General features: G+C 41.1%; 4 protein-coding genes across 4 annotated transcripts; all 4 read right to left on the reverse strand.

Moving 5' to 3' along the window:
* Positions 1–90: 90 nt before the first annotated feature.
* On the reverse strand, positions 91–10,020 carry LOC132789969 (transient receptor potential cation channel protein painless). Its single transcript, XM_060798338.1, is given in 5 exon segments — positions 91–2,993; positions 3,051–3,110; positions 3,112–5,025; positions 5,087–5,333; positions 9,915–10,020. Coding segments are annotated over 4 exon segments (2,745 nt in total). The 5' UTR covers positions 5,306–5,333; positions 9,915–10,020; the 3' UTR covers positions 91–2,441.
* Positions 10,021–10,162: 142 nt separating this feature from the next.
* Positions 10,163–11,151, reverse strand: LOC132789973 (uncharacterized). Its single transcript, XM_060798348.1, has 2 exons — positions 10,443–11,151; positions 10,163–10,378 (listed from the first exon to the last, which is right to left on the reverse strand). Exons 1-2 carry the CDS (start codon positions 11,112–11,114, stop codon positions 10,268–10,270), a joined length of 783 nt encoding a protein of 260 aa, XP_060654331.1. The 5' UTR covers positions 11,115–11,151; the 3' UTR covers positions 10,163–10,267.
* Positions 11,152–11,991: 840 nt separating this feature from the next.
* LOC132792214 (uncharacterized) lies at positions 11,992–12,898 on the reverse strand. The gene is made up of 2 exons (XM_060801474.1): positions 12,212–12,898; positions 11,992–12,144 (listed from the first exon to the last, which is right to left on the reverse strand). The coding sequence occupies exons 1-2, from the start codon at positions 12,881–12,883 to the stop codon at positions 12,007–12,009; spliced, it is 810 nt and encodes a 269-aa protein (XP_060657457.1). The 5' UTR covers positions 12,884–12,898; the 3' UTR covers positions 11,992–12,006.
* A 919-nt stretch (positions 12,899–13,817) lies between these two features.
* Positions 13,818–26,294, reverse strand: LOC132791527 (uncharacterized). Its single transcript, XM_060800489.1, is given in 12 exon segments — positions 13,818–17,633; positions 17,635–17,766; positions 17,830–18,093; positions 18,154–18,192; positions 18,194–18,639; positions 18,701–18,781; positions 18,840–19,076; positions 19,151–19,261; positions 20,821–21,027; positions 21,139–21,237; positions 21,577–22,098; positions 25,602–26,294. Coding segments are annotated over 11 exon segments (5,310 nt in total). The 5' UTR covers positions 22,007–22,098; positions 25,602–26,294; the 3' UTR covers positions 13,818–14,369.
* Between the last annotated feature and the right edge of the window lie 542 nt (positions 26,295–26,836).

The raw sequence follows: 26,836 nt of genomic DNA on the forward strand, positions 1-26,836 counted from the left end.
AAGTAATGAATAAATTGATATGTACATACTGGTATCGTAAGTACAGTTATAGTACAGTACAGCTGGTTTGATTAGGCATGCCTTACAGAAGAATACACACGATTTTATTTGTTGTAAATTAACGCGTTGAGGTTCAAAAAAAAGTTAACGTTTCATATATCAAACAAAAATAAAAAAAAAAAAAAAAACAAAAAGGAAAACAAATATAATAATAGTATTTGATATTTAATAATAAAAACATATATAGGCAAAGCATACAAATTGTTTAACATGCTCTGAAAACAATGTCAATTATTTTGATTTGCCGTTACAACAATATGAAATATGTATGTATGATGAACAAAACAAAAAATGCTGCAAAAGTGACAAGTTTTTGATATTAGACATGCGTTTTTAGTCGTCCTAAGCATAATCAAATATTATATTTACCTAATAACTGCATAGCTTAAACAAATTATCAATTATAATAATTATATTATTCATAGCTGCGCTCAACTTGCAAACGGATCAAACTCAAATCAATACTCAGCTTGTAGAACATTTTCCATATCTATTTCCATATTCCTATGTTATTTAATATTTGTTAAGCTTTTAACTTCATTAATAAAACAGTTTGATTAAATCGCTCATTTTATTTAATTGGCTTAGTTAGCCGTTGTTAGACCATGAAATTGATTTGATTTGATCCAATCAGTTATAAAACAAAGCAAAAAGGAAAACATTAACGATAATGAGTATATATAGTGACATAATGAACCGAATCATATCAAATCAAAACAAAACAAAAGAAAGCGATAAAAAACATTATGATAATGAAAAGAAAATAAAACATAAATCTAACATTTGCAATTAAATATTTACTCGGGTAACAATGGTACAGTAAAGATATTCGTTTATACAATATTTACTGTCTAAATATTATATAACCATTATACTTATACTACTTATACTTATACGTATACTTATCGAAAGTCAAAATTTATTAACGGATGTCAAAAAACGCAAACCAATTTTAAACTGAACATTGATATTCAAATTCAACATTTTTCGGATAACTGTGGCCACTGTGCGCGCACATACACACATACATATACATGCCAGCGCACTCTGTGTGAGTGTGAAAATTATAGATGGAAGATATATGATGTATAGTATATAATTATATAATTCACGATTCCGAGAATTTGTTGAAACAAAATAATGACATAATTAATTACCGAAAGCAGAGCAAAACGCAGACAACAAAATGTTTTTTTTAGTTCGAATTGTATATAAGTATATATAAATATATATTGAAAAGATCATAACTACTATTATAATAGTGATTATTTCAGTTATTCAGTTTATAACTCATAAGGGTTTTGTTAAATTTAATTATATTTATATATTCGTATGTTAATAAAACAATTTCTGACTACAACATGGCAATTTTCTTGTTATTTTTAGATGTGCTTTAGCTTAAATTTCTATGAATATAATTTCGTGTAAAAACATAGAATAGCAATTTATTTATAAAAGAGCTTTTAATTTAGCACCCAAAGCTATGCAACAGATTCGTATTTATTAATGTGTACAGTAGTAGCCATAATGTTGTTCAATACAGTAGTGGACGAAATATTATAACAACTACCACTAGAGTAGAAGCAAATTATATTTGTATATAACAATCATAATACTACAATCAAAATATGAAATTCATTCGATATACAACAAATTAGGTATTATTTATAATATTTTTTTTATGAACTTTAAAACAACGTGTAGGCGAGATGTTCAAGGATTAAGTAGTAATAGAAGACATTAAATTATTGTTTGTTAGACATGCAATTTTAATGATACAAAGCATATTAAAAAGTGTACTTAATAGTTGTAAATGCTTAGACAAATTCTTAATCTAAAACGTGCAGCTCAAATTCAAACTCAAACTCACTTCAAAATTGTAAATTTCAGTTTCCACATGCTTATGTCATTTCATATTAGTCAAGCTGCTAACTCTTTGACTAACTTATTTAATATTAACACTACAATTAAATACAAAATTTATAATATGCCGCATCAATCGTTGAATATTTTGAACATCAATCATTCGAATTAATTGGCTCTTTTAGCCGTTAGCCAATTTGTTAGACCATGAAATTGATTTAATTTAACACAGTCGAGTTAAATCTAGTTATGCGTGTATAAATAATGTGGAAATGTTAGTTTCAGGCGATCAAACGGGTTCATTCTCAAGGGTGAATGTAGGTTCTAAACAATACAATATTACATAAACAAAATGAACTATATAACAAAAAAAAAATGCAATACAAATGCGACTTTAAATGGGATTCTAAATGGAGCATGAAATTCTCTTACAATATTTCGACTCTCATTCAGTACTAAAATATATAATTTCGATTCCTCATTTTAATCGTCTTTAATGAGTTTTATAGGTTCTCCGGCTAATTTCTTTCCTGGTGTAGTAACTGGAGTAATTGCTCCAGTTTCTGTTCCATCAGCTGGAATCGTCGCTCTGTCAATTGCTCCCGTTGACGCTTCTGCTCTGCAGTCGATTTTTGATCGATTACAGCGAGGGCCAACTTAACGGTTCTGCTATCCATCTTGGAGCACTTGTTGCTGATCTTGGAACAGCAGCAGGGCAGCAGCCTTAAGGGCGGATCGAGCAGTTTCTTCTGCTGCTCCGGCACAGCATTTGTGGCCAGTGACTGGAAACTGGCCATGGTCTTGCCATTACCGTTGCTGAGTTCCTTCATTTCATAGACATTCATCTTGGGAATGAGCACCTGGTTGCCATCATTCGGCAATATGGAGATCTGGCGCACAGTCATATAGTTGGGATAGATGTTCAGCAATCGCTGGCAAATTGTACGGAAGGGTTCGCTGTTCACGATGAAGCCAGTGCATCCATTGCGCTCAGTCAGTACCTGCTCATAACGCAGCAAGGTATTGGTGCGACAGATGGCACCATTGAGCTCTGCTTGAGCTTTGATGGCCTGCAAAAAAGTAACTTCAGAATGCTGTGCAGGAAAAACGTTGACTGTTTAACTTACCTGGGTATCGGAAACAGCCAAACCATTCAGCAGATTGAAGAGCACAATTGTCATGAAAAAAGACGAAGAGCACGAAGATTAGGTAGGTCGAGAGGGTGTCAAACTTAATATCACCAGCATCGAACTCGCCCGTCAACATCACAATGGTCTTAATCAATGCCTCGATAGGATTCGAGAAGCTGTTGAAGTCTCCCTCCTCTTCACCTGGCTTTTGTTCCTGTTCTTGTGGTTTACCAAAGAGTATGTAGAAGCACAAACTGAAGGTGATCACAAAGATCGAGTAGAGACCAAAGCTCTTAAGGAAAGTGCTAGACACAGCGCGCAACATGAGCATATGTGTCGAGATCGCCAGCACTGGCAGGGAACCAACAAGCAGACAGAACTCTAGGGACACCAGAAGAATGGTTAACACTGCCAGCACTCGCTGTGTCTCCTTGTCGTAGTTGGACTCGATGCAGGTGGCAATGGCGAGTGCAATGAGTGCTATCTCCATGTAATTCGTCACTGAACACCAGTACTGCAGTGGCGCCATAGTGAACTGTACTACCTCGCGGATGATTAAATAGATTATGCCAATCCAGGAGAATAATCCAAAGAGTGCAGTGAGTGCCTGATGCTCGCTCTGGTGAAACTGGAGCAACGTGTGCATGATGATGGAGATTGTGAAGAGCGTGTAGAGCAGAAAGTTCAGATAGAAGATGACGGAGAGGCGATGCCACTTGAGGAACAGAAAGCTGGAGATTAAGGGATGCTGCAGCAAATGGCGCAGCTCCTTGGACTCGGCAATATGAGCAATGGGTGTCATCTCGTCCTGCAGATGGCGTGCACTTGCCGTGCCTGGCGGTATCTGACCTGGTTTCTCCTGGCGCATCAGATTCGCAAAGTTAACGATAATCTCAAAGGCCTGCGAACCCGCCTTCTGTTTATTCGTTGTGATGCAGGAGTCAAAGTGCTGCTCCAGCAGCTCGGCCGGCATATCGTGAATGGGCAGCTCATTGAACTTACTCTTCGGTCCAATGTAGGCGCCATTATGTAGCAATGTCTGCACAGCCTTCCAGTTGCGATACTTGGCGGCATAGTGAAGGGGCACTTGACCACTTGGATCTGCCTCGTTGATGTTCACATGCTCACTGGCCAGCAACAGTTCGAAGCAGCGCTGATGATCACAGAAATCGTCCAGTGGCTGTTCCTCTAGCCGGCTGATCACAGTGTTCAGGAGCGAAGTGCCTGGTGCCACTTTTAGTTCTGGATGATGCAGCAGCTTCTCCAATGCCCGCCAATTGCCCCAGATGATGGACAGCTCAATGGGCGCTGTAGCTTCACCGGTTGCTTTTTTGTTGATGTTGATGCCCGTGTTGAGAATCGCTTCCAAGGAGCGTTGTTTGCCCCGCTTGATGGACTCTACCAGCAACGGCTGATACAGCTCCTGTGTTAAGTTGCGCAGATTGTCCTTGTCGCTGATGTTCAACTGATGCTCCGCCAGCAGCTGCTCGAATTGCGACTCATCGCCATCGCGCAGCTGGCGCAACAGACGCTCGCCATCGATCTCTCCGTCCGCATTGGCATCGCGTTGTGGCGGCAACGGAAGCTCTGGATATTGTTGCTGTAGCATCTGACGCACCTGGCCATTGCGATAGCTATCGATGTCCAGGTTGGGTTGCCCCAGAAAGAGCTGCACCAGCTCCTGTTTGGCGGTATTAATCTTATTGTTGCGCAGTACATGATGCAGCGGCGTCATCTCACTCTGATCCACCAGATTGGGCGAGGCGCCATACTGCAGCAGGCTCTGCATACAGGCACGCACCTCATCCACATTGTCGGTTTTGAGATTTTTAGCCAGCGAATTGAGAGGCGTCAACTGTCCGTATTTGCGATCCACCTGCACTCCTGGTCGACTCAAGAGCACGGATAGATTGCGAGAGTCTCGGGAATCGGCCGCATAGCTGATTGCTGCCTTGTTGTGTTTTTGATTGATCTACACATAAAAGGAATTTCGTTACGATTGCAAAATACTGCTAGGAGTTAAAAGTACTCACGTAATTCACATTGCAGCCATGTGCAAGACAAGCTTCGATGAACTCCGCACATCCCGCAGTGGACAAAGCCTTCTCGTAGATGCTTGTGTTGTGCTCATCCGGGAGATTTGGCTGTGCTCCCATCTCGAGTGCCGCATAGAACTCACGTATATCCCGCTTGGCCAGCGCCAGACCAAGCTGCGCTTGCGGATCAATAAAGCCGCATCTGTTCAGCTCCATCTTAATGGTTTATCGCTAGGTTAATGAACTGTAATGGACAAGAAAAGATATAGAAAATTTAATTTAGAAACCTATGTTTATGCCGAAAATTCTTAGATTAAAAAACAATTTGCTATCGAAAGGGAACAATATGGCAGTTAAAGATCTTGCAATAAAAAACTTTATTTTATTTTTAAATTCAATAACTTAAATTTAAATTTTGTTTCCTTCTTTAAAAATAATTAAGGCATTTTGAATCTTAAAGTACTTTTTTTGACTGAAATTCTCTCTGTGCAGTAAACCCGCATTGTTTTCGCCACTGAGACGTAATAAGAAGCAGCTCATTGAAGGTGTCCGGCATATTTTGCTTGATTTTTGACAGATCTGGGCAAAACCTTGAAGAACTGTTTTGGAAAACAAAGCCAAGTTTGAGCTAAACTAACCCACACAGACAATTGACAAATGCTTCATGGTACGCTGACTTCAACGAGCTTCCCTTCATTTAGCTGTCGCTGGTCTTTTGGGCTAAAAGTTGATGCGTTGACCACTCGGTTTTGTGCTGAAAGCTGACTTACAGGTTTCCCCCCAACAAAAATCTAATGCGTCTCCGCATATAACAAATTTTTTCAAATCTGCGCTGTGGTAATTAAAGAAAGCGTTTTTAAGTGGTTTTTGTGGTACATTCCATAAGTATGTTATTAAATGGTAACAATTGAACCACAGACATAGTAAAGTAGCGGGGCTTCTGTTATTGTGTGTGAGTGTGTGGGAGTGGTGCGTTCAAGTGGTGATCACTTAACCTTGTGATCACTGCGGCAGTTGTGAGTCAACTCTCTGCTGAGCTGAGAGCTGATGACGCTGCCAGTTTGAAGTCTGATATTAGATTTAACGATCATAAAGAATAATCATAAAATAATCGACATATCAATATCAATTAGCAATCAATTTGTTACGCTTTACGGTTTGAATTTTAGCGCTTAGATCAGACTCGAACTCCGTTGTGGCCGCAGGGGCTTCATCGAGTGTTCAAATTGAAAGATTCATTGGCGGCTTCTTTTGTGCGGATTCTCTGCTCAGCTCTGTTTGCTTCCAGAGTCGATCGCGATCGCAATGGCGAAGTCAAAGATGAAGTCAAAGTTAAAGTCGATGCCAAAGCCATGTCTATTTTGATGCTTGAAATGTGTGAGAAATCGGCTAATCACACATGAGAATTGAGCTAATTTGAATATTCCTCAGCTGCTGTGTTTTAAAAATCGAATCTTATGCTTAAAATGCTGAAAACGTGTATGTCCACAGCTGGGAAACAAAAGACACGACAACGTTAAAAACATCATGTATCTTTTGCCAATCAGTTGAATGTACGACAACACAAAAAGCAACTAATAAGTAGCCGCTGTCAGTTGATAATTCTTACAAAAAATTTATTGTAAACGGTGCCCCGATCCGAACCGACCCCCCGTAATAATCGGAGATGCTGAGAAGCGTCAATAGAGGCAAGAGATAAGCATAATTTGCACAATCACCTTCGTTAATTGGTTAAAGGTTGTGGCTTCACTTCCCCCTTCATTTCTCACTAGATATTTTTACTTCCATATGTATTTACCTTAGCTCGTATTTACCAAGCCAATTAAGTACTTCTGTCGGTTGACAAACAATTTCATTGTTTGACACTCGCCGGTAAATAAACAAGTACAAGCCGAAGCAAACCGCAGAATGGCGTAATCTTAATACAGCCACAAAAGGTTAAGATACTTTCTTGTGCCAGAGGCGCATTCTTGTAGATATGATAAAAGATTAAATTACTAGACATAAACTAAAGGGTGACGTAATTAATAACGGTTAAGCTAAATTTAGAGTACTTGTAGACATTATGGAGATGAGACCACATCGATATTTCAGAAACAGTGCGCAGTAATATCTTTGTAGATACAAATGTATCTGATGGAGATACATGTGAGTACACATTAAGCAGGCGTGCTAGAGTTAATTGTAGATTTGAGGATGTGTTGCAATAAGTACAACAATCTAAGCAAGTTCATCACTCACTTCAACTGTCGTTAAAAATCTTTGCAATAAACTGCAATATCCGCTATGCGAGTGAAAGGAATTGGGAATTGAGTAATGAAACTGCATGTGGAATATGTTGCCAAACTCGTTCTCCGAGTTTTTCCTTGCAGATTTCTGCAACCAAAGCAGGAAAAAGAGTAACAAAAAAGTTAAAAAAAACAATAATTACTACAACATTCGGAGGAAGTTTTGCGCAAGTTTGTTCAGCTCTCCGTTCAACTCGAGTTTATTGCTCGGCTCGCATAAAACTTAATGTTTGTCAGCAATTTCTTGTATGTTGTTATTGTTGTTGTCAGTTTTTACTTTCTGCGTTTTTGTGCTTGGCTTCGAATACGTGACGAGCTGTCTTAGAGGCGTGACAGAAATTTCGGGGCATCGTGCTACACGCCTGCCCCGTCTGTGTCGGGTCGATTGAAAGATACAAGATACAGAAGCGATTGCGAAGCGAAGGCGATCTAATTCGTTTGTGTATAACAAGTTTATTGGCAACTGCGCTCTTTGTTTATTTAATTTATAGCCATTTTTATGCACTTTTCGCATTTTTCCGTTTACTTTGCTGAAAAAAAAGCTATTCAAATCCTATATACAGTCTTTGAGATTCTTATTAATTGCTAAACATCATATTTATTTTTAGGTAGCATAGTTTTTAAGTTTAAAAATCGTTTTTTTCTGGTGTCTTAATTTGATTAAGTCTGCAATTAGGTTGTAGTTTTGTTAAGAAACACATTGCCTGAGTAAAACAGCTTGCTTGAATCTGTTTGTTATTTTTTTTATCAACGCCGAAATTGTCATCATAAAAACGTCATAATTAAGATGGATGTGAATGGAGATGTGGTTGTAGCTGGAGATGGGGCTGGAGATGAAGATGGGTCTGAGCCGGCAAGCATGACTTCATGCTGAACTGAGTTTTGAGTGGCGTAGGCAAAAAATTTCATTTGTACTGCAGACAAAAAACACAAAATGTTTATACGAGGAAATATAATACAGATGCACGAACACTCACGCACACGCACACACACTCACACTTATGTTTGTTTAACTAAAGTGGATTTCAACGAGCTTATATAGTAGGTTGTATATAATGTGCACTTCATAAACAATTGGCTGGCCTACATGTGGAGCAACAATAATCCCGGCGAACACAATAACAAAAGCGAATATATAGAGCGAACAGAAGGGCAAAGAGCACACCCAGCGGGGAAGGGGAACAAAAACGAGTGAGTGCCCCGCACTTTCGATAATTTAGAATAATTAAATTATATACACACTCTCTGCTGGAAATGCACAACACAGTTTTGACTGACGCTTGTTGGTTTCTAGAGAATGCTGATATAATAGGAATTTTGCTCAGTTGAAATACAATTAATCGTCTGGAGTGCTAGAAACTAATATAGCATACAAATTGCTTCGCTAACAGCCACAGCCAATCAGTGTAGGGCTTGATGACGTATACGTAATTTACAAATTCAATTTACAAATCTAAATGCTGACCCCTTTCAGCAATTGTCAAATGTAGCTACGCCTTTGTGTGTTTGATTCATTAAAAAAACGTAAAGTAAAATTTATTGGGCGGAGCCAAAGCAAAAGGCAAAAACAAATAAACAGACAACAAACAGAGAAGGAATAAGAAAATGAAAGAAGAGAGGCGAGTTTTAAATGCGCATAAATACTCTATTAATATCAAATAATTGTAATGACTAATGGGCAACTAACTAATAGAGCGATAAGCATATTCAAATACGGCAGCATATCTGTGTTCTTAGAGTAATAGCTCACTCAACTGGGAATCTAACGGAAACATGACGAACCAAAAGTCCATGTAAATGGTAAAGTTTGTTGCGAGGGAAACGATAAACGGAGCTAAATTATGACTGCAGGCCCAGTGCATGGGCAAGTGAGTTAATTTCTTGAAAGCATATACAAATGTATATACTCAAGTATTAATTGAAGCAAAAGCCTGAGGCAGTTGCCATTTAAGGCAGCAAACAACTGTTCGTGTCTGCCCACAACAATCCAACAAGTTAAAGTGAATTTTTGGAAAACTTTTTCAGATGATGTCACTGGCTCCAGCTTAGTTTTAAAATGTCTTCTATTCTCTAATCATTTGTCAAATTGTATTTTTTAATTACTTTCAAACGTCATTAAAACAAAGGAGTCTTTTTTGTATGCATTGTTTTTTGCCGATTTCTGCAGTTTTTTAACCTTGACGTTAAGGTGCTAAAACGTGTTTATAACATTTTTTTCCTGCTACTTTTGTTGTGTGGGTCGTAAATGCTGATCTTTGCAACTGCGGTTTTACTCATTCCGTTTTTTTCTGCATTACAAGCGTGATTCACTTAACCGCCATTAATTCAAAAATCTCTCCGCGACAACACTCATCGATGTTGAATATTGAATAAGATAAATTGCGTAGCATCACTTAATTTGCATAATTCATGCCTTAATGATTCATCATGTATTAATTATTTTCAAAATAATAATTTAGCCACACAGTTTTTCAAACACCAATTCTTGAACTTGCAAGCAACAAAATGGCGATTGCTTGGATTTGATTAACACTCACTTAATATTTCCGCGGAGACGACTGCAGTCTGATAAATCCGAAGACCAACTGATCAGCAAGTGGCACCGCGTATCTCTCGTTAGCTGTTGTGGTTCCAGCAACAAGTTTCAAATTTCTCTGAATTACGACAAATATAATGCGCGTAAAAGTATGCAGCAGTAAATTGTTGGCCACCAATTTCAATACCACGTCTAAAGTGCTGCAACACAATATTTATAGAAGATACAGCTGATTTGCAGCTGTTGAAAGAAGATCATATTAAATTCATTTATTATTTAACAGATAAACATGCATCCAGCTCAGTTTATTAAATGCAGTCAACTGAATTTATAAAGTAATTTCTCTTTGATAAATTAAACTTCTGGGCCCCATGAGATAACTTCAAAGGCAATTCCTTTTAGTGCGTTAGCATCAATTTCATGGCTGGCCAACGTTTTAAGAATATTCTGCACATTCGTCGATTTCTGTGATGGTATAAAGTCGTTAATAGTTTTCATTGAGTAATAATAAAAACTAAAATATATTTACCATTGTTTTCTCGACAAGTTGCTTAAACTCGTCACTACGCAGTGCCGTATAAAATTTGGGGAACACGGTTCCACTTTTGCGTTTCTCATTGATTAGAGCTACAAAACGATCCCGAGGCAAATGCGTCAAAAGTTCCTGGATAAAGCTAACGAAGCTGCCCAAGCTAGCAGGCGTCTCAATGGTGTTCTGGGACTCTGGCAGGAATACAACGACCACACCCTCTTGTAGACTTTTTTGCGATAAACCATTTGATACAAAGTAGGCATACTCTTTCACTGCAGCGCCTTCAACGATTAGCTGCCGGTTGCGGCGATTATGAAAATGAAGCCGTTTCCTGATACTCGTATCATTGAGATGCAGAAAATTTATAACCTCAATGACTTCGGGCAATTGTTCCGCACGTTGTACCAGCTGCTTGAATTCCGAACTGCGCAGAAATTTGATTGCCTTGCGAAAACCAGAGTCAACAATTAAATGTTCTGCGACAACTTCATCAATAACCGCAGCCGGTATAAGATCCAGAAATTCCGTCAAGTCTTGTACCAACTCCGGTGAGTATGAGACTTGGTGATGAACTTTACCCGATTTGTACCACCAAATCTGCCTGCGGCCTGTCACAAAAGTTGTAGTGCAGCAAAGTGCAAGGCACACAATCAATAGAATCTTCGACATTTTCGCAAAAAAACAATCAAGCGTACTCGCTCACGTCTGCTCGCTCACTGCCGGCTGAACTTCAGATTATTTCTGTAGAAGCAACATGATTCTCACACATTTATATACAGTTGCAATGCCATACTCACGCACACATATATACACTCAAACTCATTGTCGTTAGCCTGTTGCTTATCAGCACAATTTGAGACGCCGGCGAGTCATCTGAATATGTTTATTATTTTAGTTTGCAAGAGAGAGAGCAGAAGAGAGAAAAGAACTGTATCCGTACAGTGGGTACTTCAACTATTTGGTCATTTCTCAAAATTTTAGTTTGTTATTGAATACAGTGATCTGAACTTACATATATACAGCGGAATCCGATCATAGCGACTTTCAAGGGATCGAAGATTTTACGTCGTTATACCCGAAAGACGCACTAACCGGAAGGAGCAAAACAAATTTTTGTTTAGTTTTGTTTATGGTTACCATGTTCGTAATTGGGGTTTAAGATAAAACAAAATCATTTTTTAATCAAAACAAAAAAATGTATAAATTTAATTCAATAGCATGGTTTTTTTCATAATAAATCGTATACCTACATGTTCCTTAGCATAAACTAAGGCGACAGTTAAAACTAACAGAGAATAGTGAGAATGTAATAACCTTCGTGTCGCCTCACAAGCAAGAGTGCCGATCACTGATAACTGCTTACATTTCTAACAGCGTCGTTTGATACTTAAATTTGTTAGCATTATTTCGCTGTATTTTTTTTTTTGTCGTAATAACCGGTTGAATTGTGAAAAATTTCGGAGGCCCTTTCATATAAGTTTGTATGGGGACCAACCAAGCCTTCGAGTTTTCGTCGCAATAACCGGACGGACACTATAAGCGGAGTCGTTATAACCGGATTCTACTGTAGTAATTTGTTTTTAATAAATTTGACTTCTGGGCCCCAAGATATAACTTCAAAGGCAATTTCTTTCAGTGCGTTGGCATCAATATCATGGCTGGCCAACGTTTGAAGAATGTTCTCAACATTCGGCGATTTCTGTTATGGTAAAAAAAATTTTTCAAATAAATGCATTTGGTAACCGTTAAAAGTTAAACATATTTACCATAGTTTTCTCCACAAGTTGCTTAAACTCGTCACTACGCAGTGCCGCATAAAATTTGGGGAACACTGTTCCAGTATTGAGTTTCTCAGTGATTAGAGCTACAAAACGATCCCGTGGCAAATGCGTTAAAAGATCCTGGGTAAAGCTCGCAAAGCTGCCCAAGCCAGCAGGCGTCTCAATAGTGTTCTGGGATTCTGGCAGGAATACAACGACCACACCCTCTTCTAGACTTTTTTGCGACAAACCATTTGATACAAAGTAGGCATACTCTTTCACTGCAGCGCCTTCGATGATAAGCTGCGGGTTGTGGCAATTATGGAAATGAAGCTGTTTCCTGATACTCTTATCGTGAAGATGCAGAAAATTTATAACCTCAATGACTTCGGGCAACTGTTCCGCACTTTGCGCCAGCTCCTTGAATTCTGAACTACGCAGAAATTCGGCTGCATGGCGAAAACCAGAGTCAAATATAGAATGTTCTGCGACAAGTTCGTCAATATCTGCAGTTGGTATAAGATCCAGAAAGTCCTTCAAGTCTTCTATCAACTCCGGTGAGTATGAGACTTGGTGATGTACTTTAGGCGATGTGTGCCACCAAATCTGACTGCGCCCGGTCACGAAAGTTGTAGTGCAGCAGAGTGCAAGGCACACAATCAATAGAATCCTCGACATTCCTGCAAAAAAACAAAATGTACTCGCTCACGTCTGATCTCTCGCTGTCGATTGAACTTCAGATTACTTCTGTAGAAGCAACATGATTCTCACATATTTATACAAAATTATAGTATACTCATGACCACACATATACTCACACTCATTGTCGTTAGCCTGATACATATCTACCATATCGAGATGACTCGATTTATTTTATTTATTTATTTTCTAAGTTTGCGAGAGGGAACAGAAGAGTGAAAATTATTGTATTCGTACAGTGGGTACTTTAACTATTTGGTCATTCTTCAAAATTTTCTGACAAATGTGATATGATTAGAGAATTTTCTTTATATTTTAGTTGACATTGGATGACCAATACAAATAAGGCGTTTTCTAAGAATATAAGAAGAATGGAAATTACTACTTCAAGTATTATTGTAACGTATAATATATGTAGTTGTAGACGATGAAGCAGTTCCTCAAAGGTGGCTGTTAATGTCATAAGATAAACATTGCGTTCAATGTTCCCCAAAAAAATCAATTGTCGCTCTACTCAATTGTTAAAATTTTTATGATGATTTGAGGACACAGCAAATAATCCTCTTAGACTCACATATTTTATACAAATTAGTTTTAGTATTTGATTTTCTATGTTATAAAGATCTGTGATAGTTTATATTAAATCAATATAGAATTTGAGCTGAGTTTTTTATTTAAACTGCAAAATCAGGTACGTTGGCTTAAACTTAGTACAGTAACTGTACTAATACTGCGGTCTGCAGTAAACACGTACATAATATTTATATGAATTCATATTTATCATATATCTAAAATATTTATATGAATAATTCGGAAATTATACGATGGCGTTTCGCCATATATGATACTTTCATATTATATTTGATAGAAAATACTTGCGGTAATTTGTTTTAAATAAAAATATGTATGTACATTCTTTATTAAAAATTCAAGGTTATATTATCTAATGGGTAATCGCTTAGACTAACTTACATATATACTTAGAGTGTATAATGAGACTAACATATTGATTGCACATTTCCGGCCCAAGACTTCTATTATTTATCACAATTCGCATCTGATAACTAAGAGATACGATGTAAGCTATACAGTAGCTATAATCTAGAAAAAGGCTTTATGGTATGTATTATTATTAATTGAACAGGATTCGAGGATAATGGGAAGAACGCTGATGTGTCACCCCTTGGGGTAGCTATTGCGGTATCAAATGCACTTCCCAAGGAATTCGTACTGTTACTTAAAAATAAATATATTCATCAATATAGTACGTATATATCCGTGATCTTAGCTACTCTTATGTTTAGATTCAATTTTACTTAGAAACTATAGAATTGCACCTCATGGTTTGGCAAGAATCGTCAAGTTATTGCACTTGTTTGATCAAGTCTCTTATGCTAAATGGAAGTCGTTCATGGTATTCAGATATATATATAAATAATCTATTTATATTGCACGTCCCTTAATACTAAGTTTTGCGTATCATCTTGTAGAGCACCGAGTGGGTTTCAATGCTCTCTGCGCCCGATTCCCACATGTCTTCGGCATTGGTTTCCTCATCCGATGATCCACAACAGGTGCTGTGACCTCGCCGCTGTTCGTCTTCAGAGGAATACGAGGACATGGTGGTGGTGCTTCCCCGAACATGCAGTTCATTGGTTTGGGAGCGTGTGAGCGTCTTATCCGACTCGGCGTCGCTCAGATCCTCACCAGCATTCGCTGAAGTGCGACTACCGGGTGAAACCATGTGCTCCAGATCCTCAAAACGAGAGGCATCCATCTCTAAGCGATTGCCATTGGTACTCTCCTCTTCGTTGTCTTCGATGGTATCCACACGTATGATCTGTCCTCGTCCAGACATCATCTTGAAGTTATAGCGATCGTAGACGTTGCGTTTGTACAGCTCTGTAGAGTCGGTGCTCATATAGCCACTGTCCAGCTGCCCAAAGCGCTGCTCATAGTAGTTTTGACTGCCCGGTTGGACCGCAGTGCTTGGCGGCGCCGCATCTTCGATGATGGAAGCGATGCCATCGTCACGTTCCAGTGCCTCCAAGAAACCCGATGAGGTCTTGGTGCCATATGTTGGCGCAGGACTTTGGCTGGGACTGAACTTGTTGGCAGCCATCGTCACGAACTTGCGCCAGGCGTTCTTCAGATCCTTGGCCTTCTTAGCGCGGTCTTTTAAACCAATGGCAATCTGCATGCCGGCTGTCAGCTGCGCTGGCTCAATTTCACAGCGATAAACGGTCTGCACATTGCTGACATTTACATTCACACTGGCATTGGCATTCGGACTGCCATTAGTATTGGAGGTGCTGTTGGAGTTACTACCTCCGCTGTTCGCAGCTCGCTGGGGATAGGCAATGCCCACGGGAACGCCGGCATTGCGATACATCTCCTTGGTGCGTTCCGAGAGATGGCTGCTGCTTCGATTCGAGCGAGAGCTAATGGACAGAGCGTCAAACTGATTGAGATCCAGGTCCTTAAGGTTCTTTGTATTATTGTTATTTGTGCTGTGATTATTATTGTTACTCGACTCCAGCTCATCTGAAACCTTGAGCTGCTCCGGCTCATGCTCATTCTCATTGTTGTCCCTGTCGCGTTTTTGCGACTTGCGGCGATTGAGATACTTGTTGAGACTGTAGTCATTGCGCAGACTATTCATCTTCTTGCCATACATAGCATCGTCCCCATAAGCGTCCAGTTGGTTCTTCTGCTCCACGGGGAATGCTTTGCCTTTGCTCTGCTCTGTCATGGCAGAGATCACGCTAGACATGGTGTTGTTGCAGGAATTGTCAAACTCCGAGTTCGCCATGGTGTCAGATACGCCAGTCACCTCGGTTATTTCGCTGTGCATGCTGTAGCTGTCTTCTTCCAGGCGATCATTGGGCGAAGGCGGTGGCGGTGGCAGCGGACGCTTGGTCTGCATAAGCGGCGCGCAGTAGTGCTGATTGGATTTGGGGCGTGGCGGCGACGGCGGCTGTCGATGTCCACGTGCATAGGCAGTTGAATTGGAGTCTGCTTTTGACGTCGATAACTTTTCTGCTGGCTTTGGCGAAGATATGGTAATGGTTGTCTTGTTTACACTCGCTCGAGTCACATCCACCACGGAGTGTGTGGGCGAGGTGGCCATACCGCGTTGTCTCCGCGAATGCTTCGCTTCTAGCGTTAGGATGCGACCTTCCTCCTCGGTTGGTTGTCTCTGCGTCGCATGACTCTCCTTGTAGTTGTCCTGCACGGCCAGCGGCGATTCGTAGATTTCTCGTAGGTTCCTAAACGAGTTCGAGGATCGAAGTATGAAGGAGGCTGTGCGTGGCTTGCTGTTGGCATTGCTGTTTTCGTTTGGAGTCAACTGACGACTTAGATCGGGCAGGGAATTGATCTGATTGTAGTCGGGGTCGGAATATTGATCGTTGCTCGACTGGCGACCATGATTGTCCCAGGCATTGATGTCACAGAAACTCTGCTTCTTCGGCTTACGATCCAGCGTATCTGGTTCAAACTGATCGCTGTCCGTGCGCTCCAAATCCGACGGCGGCTCATGTTCCACCTCGATCGTCATGCTGCCGCGAAAGGGCGTATCATATTTGATTCTTGCGGCGGTTTCTTTGTGTCGCTGCGAATGATTGTGATGCTGATGTTGGTGATGCTTGCCCGCAAGACGCTTCTTCATCTCGCCCTCCTTGCGAAACCCATTGAGTCGATCGTAGACCGTGTGACTGATCTCCATCTCCTCTTCTAGAGGTAGTGCTGTGCTCAAACTGGGGCTCAGCTGTGAGCTGACATCAGACGAGGGTGAGCTGGATGAATGCGAACTTTTGCGTTTACTCGGCTCTAGACGCTCCAGACTGTCTGTCTCATAGTCCACGATTAAATACTGTGGCGACTTGCGTCTGTAGATGGGTGAATCCGGTTGGAATTGCTTCAAGGATTTGCGACTCAGCGAACTGTAGTCGGGCGTTGGCACGGAGGGAATGCTGCTCTGTGTGCTGCTGTAAATCTCCTTGATCTTTTTCTCAATGGTGCTGTCGTAGTCCGGCGTAGGAATATGCGCTGCATACTCTCGCTTCAAGGAATCATAGATTATCTCTGTGGGCTTCATGTTTCGCAACATATTGTAGTGCTGTCGATCGAAGGAGTTGAGCGACGTAGGCGTCGAATTGGCCGCTGCAAACTGATCCAGGACTTCGCTGCGCTTGCGCAGTGACTTGGTAAGACTTGAATTGCTGCGCAGTGAACCAGTTGGCGTATCGGCCAACATAAACTTTGGATTGTTATAGAGTTCGCCTCCAGTCTCCGCAAAGCCATAGACATTGGCCGAGACGGCTGCGGTGTAAGCAGAGTAGCTATCAAATGAATTGCTAGGTGGAGTTTTGGGTTTAACAGGCTCTGGACTCGACTTGGCTGCCCTTGGTGGCTCCTCATGGATACGTTTGCTCGTGCTGGGCTCCTGGTCTTGCTTTGACTGTGGTTCCGCTTGTGACTTTTTCATTGGTGGCGGCGGAGGACGTTCCTTGGGTGCGGAAATCTCCTTGCGCATCGAGGAGTTTTTGCTTGGCGAACCACTGGGACCATTTTTCTTAGGTGACGCTGCTTTTGGCGTGGGAGTTACTTCCGTGTTAGGCACACTCTGCAGCCACTGCTCGATGCTGTTGCGCTTGTCACCCATACTCTTGGCCTGTAGATTCTGTTGCAGCGGCACATTGTACATGGTCGAGGAGGAAGCAGCGTTCGATTCCAGGGGGTAGTTCTTCCGGTATGATGTTGAGCGATGGCTGGTAACGCTTGGAGGCCATCTTATACTTGGCAATGGCAATTACCTCTCGTATCTTTTGCAGAAATTCAATGGCAGCTTGCGGTGGTTCCTGCAAACGGGAATACCTCATTGAATAGGAAGCGAAAGATTAATTGCTTGACTGTTGACTTACCGCCAGCAGATGTGGTTCAAAGTAAGCCGGATTGAAGTAAAGCTTCTTACGCACATTACCATTGACCATGGCTCGCAGATTCTCCAGCTTCTCTTCACTCATCAGATCCTCAATGACAGCCACATTCTCTGTGGGCAAACACTCGTTCTCCTGCAGAAATTCATCGGTCTCATGAGCAGGATTTTCGGCAACGTTATTGCCAGGCTTCGGAGACTTGTTGTTGCCCATGTTCAACTGTGGATGCACCAGAACCGAAACGGATGTCTGCTGTAGAATTAAACCACATTTGCAGCGAAGCCAAATCTAAAACCTAAGCTGACTTACCTTCATCTTTTCCTCCATTTCGCACTCGGAATTTGAATTGGGAAATGTCGCTGGCAAAGCCCGAATTATGCTCTCGTTCTCCGAGCTGTGGAAAATGCTGTAGCAGCGGATTATTCTTCACAATGCCCATGTCCTCTTTGAGACTGGACATGCTGGCCCGAGTGCCTGCATCATTGCCACCGCCCAGACCCATACTATTGGCCGAGTAGATGCTGCCCACGCGACTGAACGGAGCACCAAAGGTGACCTGATCATTCTTCGGATAGTTGATCTCATTGCCAATGTTATCCAGCGAGTGACGAGAGTTGTGTCGCCCACTTCGCTTGCGTTTCTTCATGAACAGATAGAGAAAAACGGAGGCCACATAGATGAGGCCCAGCAGCAGGCTGCAGATGCCAATAACCACATACTCGCGCATCGTCATGCCATCCGAAGTTGAGGCGAGAGTAGTCGAATTGGCGGGCTGAAAGAAGACCTCTGGTACATCTACGAGGGGACGAAATTAAATGAGCAACCTGGCAACATAAGGAGTAAAAAGATGCCTTACTGTGAGAGTACTTGACGGGACTGCCATTGACTCGGAAGGCGACACAAGGCGAGTGCACATTCTTGGGCGCCATCAAAGTGTCTGTGGAGACAACAAGTTATAGATTGATTTGCATTTAAGGCATTAGCCAACAACTCACCCTTGTGTGTGACATTGAGAGCCACGGTCATGTCGCGGCAAACCAAATGCACGACTATGAGGCGACCCTGCATCTTCTGGCGCAGCTCCGCCTCGCCCAGCCATTGCAGAAAGCTGCGTCCCTCGTCGCGGAACATTCGAAACGGATAATCGGTGTCGATGGGATTACGCAGATCCGACCAGCCATTCGAGCCCAAGTACTGAGCACCCGTAACCGCACATACTGGCGTATGGATATCTGCAAAGATTATTCATGCGAATTATAGGCAACTAATAGAGTGAAGATGGATGGATAGATGGTTGGTGACTTACTGGGAAAACTGATTTCTCTGCTGGGGTAAATGATTTGGCCGCGCAGTGGCAAAAACACAAATGGAATTTTCTCCGATGATGAGCCGCTGACAAATGGTGAGAGAGAGCATTCTGCAAAGCAAGCAACAAAAACAACGACAACAACGCGTATACGTTGCCCTCAATGAGAAAGTCTCGCATTATGATGGTCAAGTCACAAATAACAACAACAAAGAAATATCAACAACAACTACAAGAGAAAAATAAAATATACCCAATGGCCCAGTAATGTTTATAGACGCCAACTGTGATAACATCGAAATCGAGACTCGACTCGCCTCGTCTCTCGTCTCGCACTTGGCTTCGAATCGCGCTCAGATTGCGACGCTTATCAATTTGTAGCGCAAGAAAACAAAACAATTCCAAATACTCGCACTAAGTTTTTGTTTTGTTTTTTCCGAAAACCCTCTTACTTTCAGTCCAATTGTTATTGTTTTGCCTTTTGCTGGTGTAAAATTGCTAGCTGCTAGCGAAAGTTGGCTTTAAAATATTTTCCTTTCATAAATAAAAAAGTGCTGGCAACTCGCAATGATTTGTTCAATAATGGCAAATTGTTGTCATAATTCCAAAGGTTCAGCTACCGTTTGTTATTTTTATATGTTTAACTCATAACTTTAAGGCAAGCTTGGCTGGCATTTCGACATTTTTAAGACTCTCTTTCGAAAGGAAATTCGAGATTCTGAGATTTAGCAACTATTAAAAAAAGATTTCTTTTATGATGTAGGTTTTTGCTGATTGTTTATATGTAAGAATATAAAATATATTTTCGAGGAAAGGTGTTCAAGTCAATAAAAGGCTTCTCCATATTATTCTTTTATGTTTTAAGAGAGAGGCTTTATTTTCTAATTTATCTATAATGAGATTTTATTGTATTTGTATAAGAATACTACATAAAAAAAATACGACTAAGAGGAGATGCCGTAACTCTAAGGCAAACTTAGATTTTCTATTTGTTTTTTTTTTTAAGGGAAATGAAAATGTATATATTATAGTTATAGCTGCAAATTAGTTGAGTACAAGATGTTTTGGGTAACAGTAGATCTGAAAATTTATCAACTTATATCTTACATTTGAAGGCCTGACTTTCAGGAACAGTTTCTTTTGTTTTGAATTACCCTTTACAATTCTTATGCTGCAATATTTGAATTATGAAATTTGTGTGCGGCAGAGCATATAAGTTTCGGATATTGCCAAATTGGTCGGCCTTTTTATTTGTTGTGATGGCTTTTGTCGCAGTGTTTGCGTCACGTTTCGTTTTCATTCTGCAATTTCAATGATGGGCGCGGGATGAGAGCGGACGACTCGAGCCCTGCACAATTTTGTTATTATTACAGCATTTCTTTTTCGCGATGGAAGAAATAGTTGAGCAACCATTGTGGAGCCAAACTGGCAACTGTGCAACGGGCAACAAACAGGGAGACAATAGATGTTGCCACAAAAGCTGAGTGTTGCGACTGCTCTCACATGTGGGAAAAGTTCCCAGAGCGCATGCCACGAAATGGAACAGCGAACGAGCAAACGAATTGCAGCGAATTTGTTGACTAATTATTCCGGCTTGACTCCAAAACCACAAACGACAAACGAAAAAAAGGCCATAATGAAAACACTTCCGCGCTACGTTATTCACTTACCATGTATGTCATCCACACAGATGCCCAAATCCTCGCGATAGGCTCGCAAGTATGGCAAACAACGGCAACTGCAGCCCTCATCGGCATCCTCCGTCTGGCCCTGAGCCTGGGCATTGGCATTAGCCTTTTGCAGCTTCATGCGTCGCGTCAACAGCTCCAAGCGACCGCCAGCCAACGAGGCTGAGGCCTGACCCAGTCCATCAGCATCTGCAAACAAACACAAAACCCACAAAAAAAAACAGATTATAAACACGTTAATGGCAAGTTGGCGAGTGCCAAACAAATTTCCATATTAATCGAGCGAGCGAACACACTTACCGTTGCCATCGCTGCCCAGACGGACCACGGCCGCCGTGCCGCTGGAAAGGCCGATGCAGGTGTCCGCATTGCAACTGCCGCTGAGGCCGAGACGAAGACCTGCCGAAAGAGAAAACAGTAAGTCATCAGCTGGAAGACTGAGAAGGGGAGTCAGAGGCAGTCGGAGAACTGAGGCAGATTGATTTAAGCCGTCACAACAGAACGCGCCAAGAGGGGAACATAACAAAAAAAAACTGGCTTGGCGCATGATGATGAGCTGCGCCTAATAAGCTAACCATACTGGAAATTAATGCTGCTGTCAACGGCTTAAACATGCCACACAGCTGCAAGGAGGGCAGGGACATGGCATTAGCTTCAGCTTTGGCTATGGCCATGGATTGAGCTTTGGCTTTGGCTTTGACTGTGGATTAGACACTGGCATTTGAGAAGCGTACTTACCACTCGTATAGAAGATATCGCCATCGTAATGCCTTGTCAGATTGATTAGCTGTCCGTTAGTCTGCTGCAGATCCTCTAACAGTAAATTTGCTGGCATTAAATCCTCTAGTTGATTTCTCTTATTGTCTCTCCTGTTGCTGTCGTTTTTCCGCTCCGTTCTTCGCTTTCTGCTGTTGTTGCCGTCGCTGTTGTTGTTGTCGTCGTCATTGTGATTGCTGTCGTCGGCCGCGTAGAGAGCTGCTCTTGTGGCTGCCAAGGAGGTGGCGCCGATGACCTCAACGCCACCAATTGTCGCTGCTACAGCTGCAGCAGCGGGTGCTGTGGGCGTGGCTCTGCCACACTTGAACAGCAACTGCAGGAGCAACAGCAACAGTAGCAAACGGCGGGGGAGAGGGCGGGGTGGGGAAGAGCCAACTTTGGTTCCCCGCATCTTAGCAAGAGCAACATTGCTAATGCATGAGGAGCAAGTGCAGCGACCAGGTCGGGGTGCTGCTGTTCCACTGCTCCACTGCTGATGAGTCTCTGTGTCAAAAACGAGTATGAACAAAAATAGAAACATTTAAAACCATAAATACCAAGAGAAAACGAGGCGACTAATTAAAAACAAAACCAAAACGCAACAACGCGAAAACAAACTACAGCAACAGAAACAACAAGAAAAACAAATGCGAATTTTGAAAAGATTTCCCCACTGACTTTGCTTGTCCACACACTCCTATTCGCACACACACGCAGTGCACAACAACACTTAGTGAGACTCAGCTTTGGCGTTGACATTCTTTAAGCTAACGCTTAATGAGGCAAAAATTGTTGGTGTCCATTTTTGTAAATGGAGCAGCATCTACGCCAACTTGTTAACTTTGTTGTTGCAACTAGCATACCCTTTGAGCAAGAGGGTAACTTGGTATTCTAATCAAATGTGTGACACTTAAAGAAGCTTGTTTATTCTTTAGCTAAAATGGAAACCAGAAATGCATTCATTCAGCACTTCAATTTATTTCAAAGATAGTGTTTTTTTAAAGCATTAAAGACGGAAAATATTTTCTTCAACATTACCTAATTATATTTAATAACATTTAGTAATCATTTCAACTATTGTTAATTTCAAAATATAGCAACAATCTTAATTTCCCATAAATTGATTAGTGAACTTACAGTAAATTATTTACATTAAATGTTCATATGTTTAAATTTACAAAACTTGCTTAAAATATATTCAATTAACTGTTCAAATAATTCAAACCCATTTTATTGTTTTCTTAAATTAGACCTAAAAATTAATTACGTTTTTGTCAACCTAATATTGTAACCATCAAATTAAATATTATTCCACTTTTGTCAGTCTAAAAAAACACTTTTTTTAAGCTTAAAATTTGTGTCTTCACTGCCAACATATCCCACCGCATTGTGAAATTAGAATGCCCATTTCCATAAGAATGCCAATTTTGCGATGCAAAGCAAACCAGTTACATGGCAATCGGAAACCCAAATCTTTAACGGCAATAATCGTTTGTTCTGAGCAGAAATGCACATATTACAATCAATACGATAAAATTGCAATAAAATAAGTGACCAGCAGCAGGGTGTTTAATATTCGACATAGATATGCCGATCGCATTGGCAATCTGGCTGCTCGCTGTGGTTGCAGTTGTCGTCGTTTGGCTAACGGACAACATTTAAACAAATGTTGCAATTAAAACTCGTTCTGCCAGCAAATGTATACTTATAAACGAAGACATATAGTCTGCTCGTCTCCGCCCGGGGTGAAGTGTAGAATCGAGTGGAATTACTTATGCAGCCACCAACAGTGGCAAGCAGTTGCTATTGCTATTACTGTTGCTGCTGCTGCTGGCAATGGGAGTTGTCAGTGGGCTGTTGGCGGAGCAAGTGCGTCGTCGCCTGGGAACATGCTGCGTATGCGAGTGTGTGCCACAGTTGTGGCCGCGTTTAGTACCGTTACCAAAATGCGCGCTGCTGCTGCTGCAGTTATGCTTGCTTAATCTACATACACACAAATAGAAGACTGAGCGAGAGATAAGTATAGAGTCAGGTTGCTCAGTTCCGAGTGTGTTTATACCGCTAATCAGTTGCACTTTAGCTGCTTGACAGCGTTTTGGTTAATTTACATAAATATTTCACAGACAAAAAAAATTATTGGGGACTTCTAACTGTTAGTTATACTTAGGTTTTATAGTTGCTGTTGCTGTTGCTGCTGCTTCCATTCAAAAGAAGAACGAGCAGCAAAAGACAACAGCACCAACAACAACAGCAAAGTGGAAACAATCATTATGTCCGAGAATGAGAAGAAAGCGATAAAAGCAACAGTTTGCGGCCTAATTTGAAAGTAAAATTTCTTTCCAAACAAAGAAGAAGAAGTTCGTTGCCTAAGTCTTTTGATTTTGATTGAGCAGTCAACAGCATCAGTCATCGAACTGCTAAAATGCTGAAGCCGTTTGTACAGTTAGCTGGCACTAAAGCCCAAACAATATGTTGTTTTATTATCATCATCGACATATTATTATTGATTTGATTTGTGACTCTCAGCTCAGCTCGAAGCTCACAGCTCAGTCTGTGCTTAGCTTCGACTCTGGGCCAATCTCTTGCATTTTGAAACAATTTAATGGCATTAATGACCTGATTTCCAACTGATTTTGTTTATTTTTTCTTTTTTTTTTATATATTTTTTTTATTTAGCTGCAACAGCAGAGTGTTACAAATATAGATGGATAGAGAAGGAAAAAAAGCGCTTAGGTTGCAGATGAAGGTGATGGGATTTTGATGATTGTGCTCGCAACGTTTGCTGGGAAAACAACTGTTGGCCAGACCAGGTCTTGACTTTTTGCATTCGACTAAACTCAATTAACAGGTAATTGAACTTTGTGCGCCCCACCGACAGATAGACGAGGTACACACATACATGCTGCATCTAATTTATGAATGTATGTGTGCAAGTTGCTGCATGCCACCAGCCATGCACGTTCATTAATTATTAGGCAACACGATATGGCGTTAGCTCTCTGCGCATTGCACATTGTTCTAAGTCTGCGCATAAATTTATGTATTGCCACAACGAAACGAAACGAAACGCAACGCATTGTAACCTGCGGCGTGCTAGTGCACGCAGATGCACCAATCTCTCGCTAATGTTGTTGTTGTTTTTGTTATTGTCTATTGTCTGCAGTCGCTACACTTCCGAGTGCAGTCGACGTCACACTCGGAGTACTTTTAACACTTAGAACGAGCACAGAACGAGCTGCTGCTGTTGCTGCTGCTGCGGCTGCAGTGGAGCCAACTCGCTGCTATCTAATATATCTGCTATTTCGTTTTATACGTCCCCCTCGGAGCATACATGTATAATAACAAATTTGAAATTTATTCAACGTCCATTGTTGTGGCCAGAGGAGCGCATCATTTGCGCTCGCCGCTGACGCCTTAATGTGCTTTAATGTGTACTTATGCTTATGTTTATGCTTTTTGGCCAGAGCTCAAAAGCATAGCGCATACGAGTATATGGTATATGATTGTAGTCCCCGGCTAAGACAAGGGCCAACGGTGTTTTTAAAATAGTTGTTAAAACTAAATTACGACAGTGCACTGAACGCGGCTCTCTTATAGTCAGAGAGTCGGGCAGAGCACCAGCTCCAGTCGAGTGGCCAGCAGTTTGGCCATTGGCCGTGGCATTGGTCTTAGATCTCTGGGTAGGCACATACTATATATGTGTGTACTATACTTATGTATATGGGGTGTGTGCACTATGATAGCTTGACTGTATTTTTTTTTTGGTAATTACTTTCACCTTAGTAGATCGACTTGATCTCTTTTCAAAGTGCCTGCCCAGTGACCTAAACTCAATGGTCTGATAAGCTTAATTTCATTCAAATGCTCAAGCAAGGGCAGCCCACAGAATGGAAATGGGAATGCGCAAAAAACGAGACAAGACAAAACCTTTTTCTTTATGCCGTTTTTGAGGGAAAGGAAATGCAAATCTGACCTGGCAAATGTGTGTGTGTGTGTGTGGTACTCACAATCTGTGTTTTTTTGTTTGTTCCGGCCAATGAATAAATTAACACCTTCAACAGTTTACACAAAATTGTTGCCAATGGTTGCAATGGTTGTTCTTGTTGTTGGCAACTTGTTAACGGTATAATAAAGTGCTAGCTAGCACTTTACTCTTGTATTATTTTGTGTGTGTCTTCTTTTGGGTTTAGCTTAAGACACGAATTTGCACACTCGTTGTTGTGATGTTGTTTGTGATTTGTGTTGATTTGTTTTTCTTTTTTTTTTGTATTAACTGCACTCGAAACATTCAGATGCCCGCACTCACAATTTACACATTTTGCACATTTTTTATAACTGTTGCCACATTTGTGAAGACGAAAACACGACAACATTAATTAGAAATTATGTTTATTATTATTTGCGTTGCAAAGAAAGCGAACTAGACTAGCAACAACAACATTCGGTTTCTGTTTTTTTTTTTTTTCTGTTATTTTGTTTTTCTCTTGAGCCAAGCGCCGACGCTTTTCTTTCTTTTGGCCAAAACACACAGTTTTCAATCGCTGTCTCAGCTATGTCTCAGATGGAGCCGCTGGCACGTCTATCAAGGTCGCCGTCATCGAAGCGACTGCGGCTCCCGACTTCAAGTGAGGCGCTGCCGAGCTGAGCTGGAGGAAGTCGTCGGCGAAAACTTTTGTGTGGTGTGGTTTGTCGCTCTCAAACGAGTTTTTCATTTTCTTCTACTCGCATTTCTTTAAGCTCTTATAATTCGAAAGTATAAGTTTTGCCTGCTGCTGTTGCTGCTGCTGTTGTTTTGACAAATCGTATAAGAAATGTTGTGATGTGTGAATGTGAGAGCTCTTTAAGCACATTAATTAACATCGATGTCGCTTAAATCAAGCATACGCAGCGTCTGCGTGTCCCCATCAACAACAACAAACACAACGAACAGAAGACCAATAATAATGACAATGCACCGTTCAATGTGACGTGACATCGCCATTACCATCTCAAACTCCAACTGAAACTGCATCGCGTGCAGTGTCCAAGTAACGGCGCTCTCTCGCAGAAGGAAGACAACGTTCAACTAATGGGACAACCTGAATCCTCGTGCACGTGCCAAATCGCTGGAGGCGGCAGCATAATAAATGCATCGCTGTCTACCCCATTGTTTTCGGCCCGAACAACAAAGATTTTTTGCCGCATTTTTCGCTTGCTCCAATTTGATAAGCGGGCAACGTTTGTGAGTGCGAGTACGAGTATC

This window comes from Drosophila nasuta, chromosome 3 (assembly GCF_023558535.2).
Source record: "Drosophila nasuta strain 15112-1781.00 chromosome 3, ASM2355853v1, whole genome shotgun sequence".
Taxonomy (NCBI): Eukaryota; Metazoa; Arthropoda; class Insecta; order Diptera; family Drosophilidae; genus Drosophila; species Drosophila nasuta.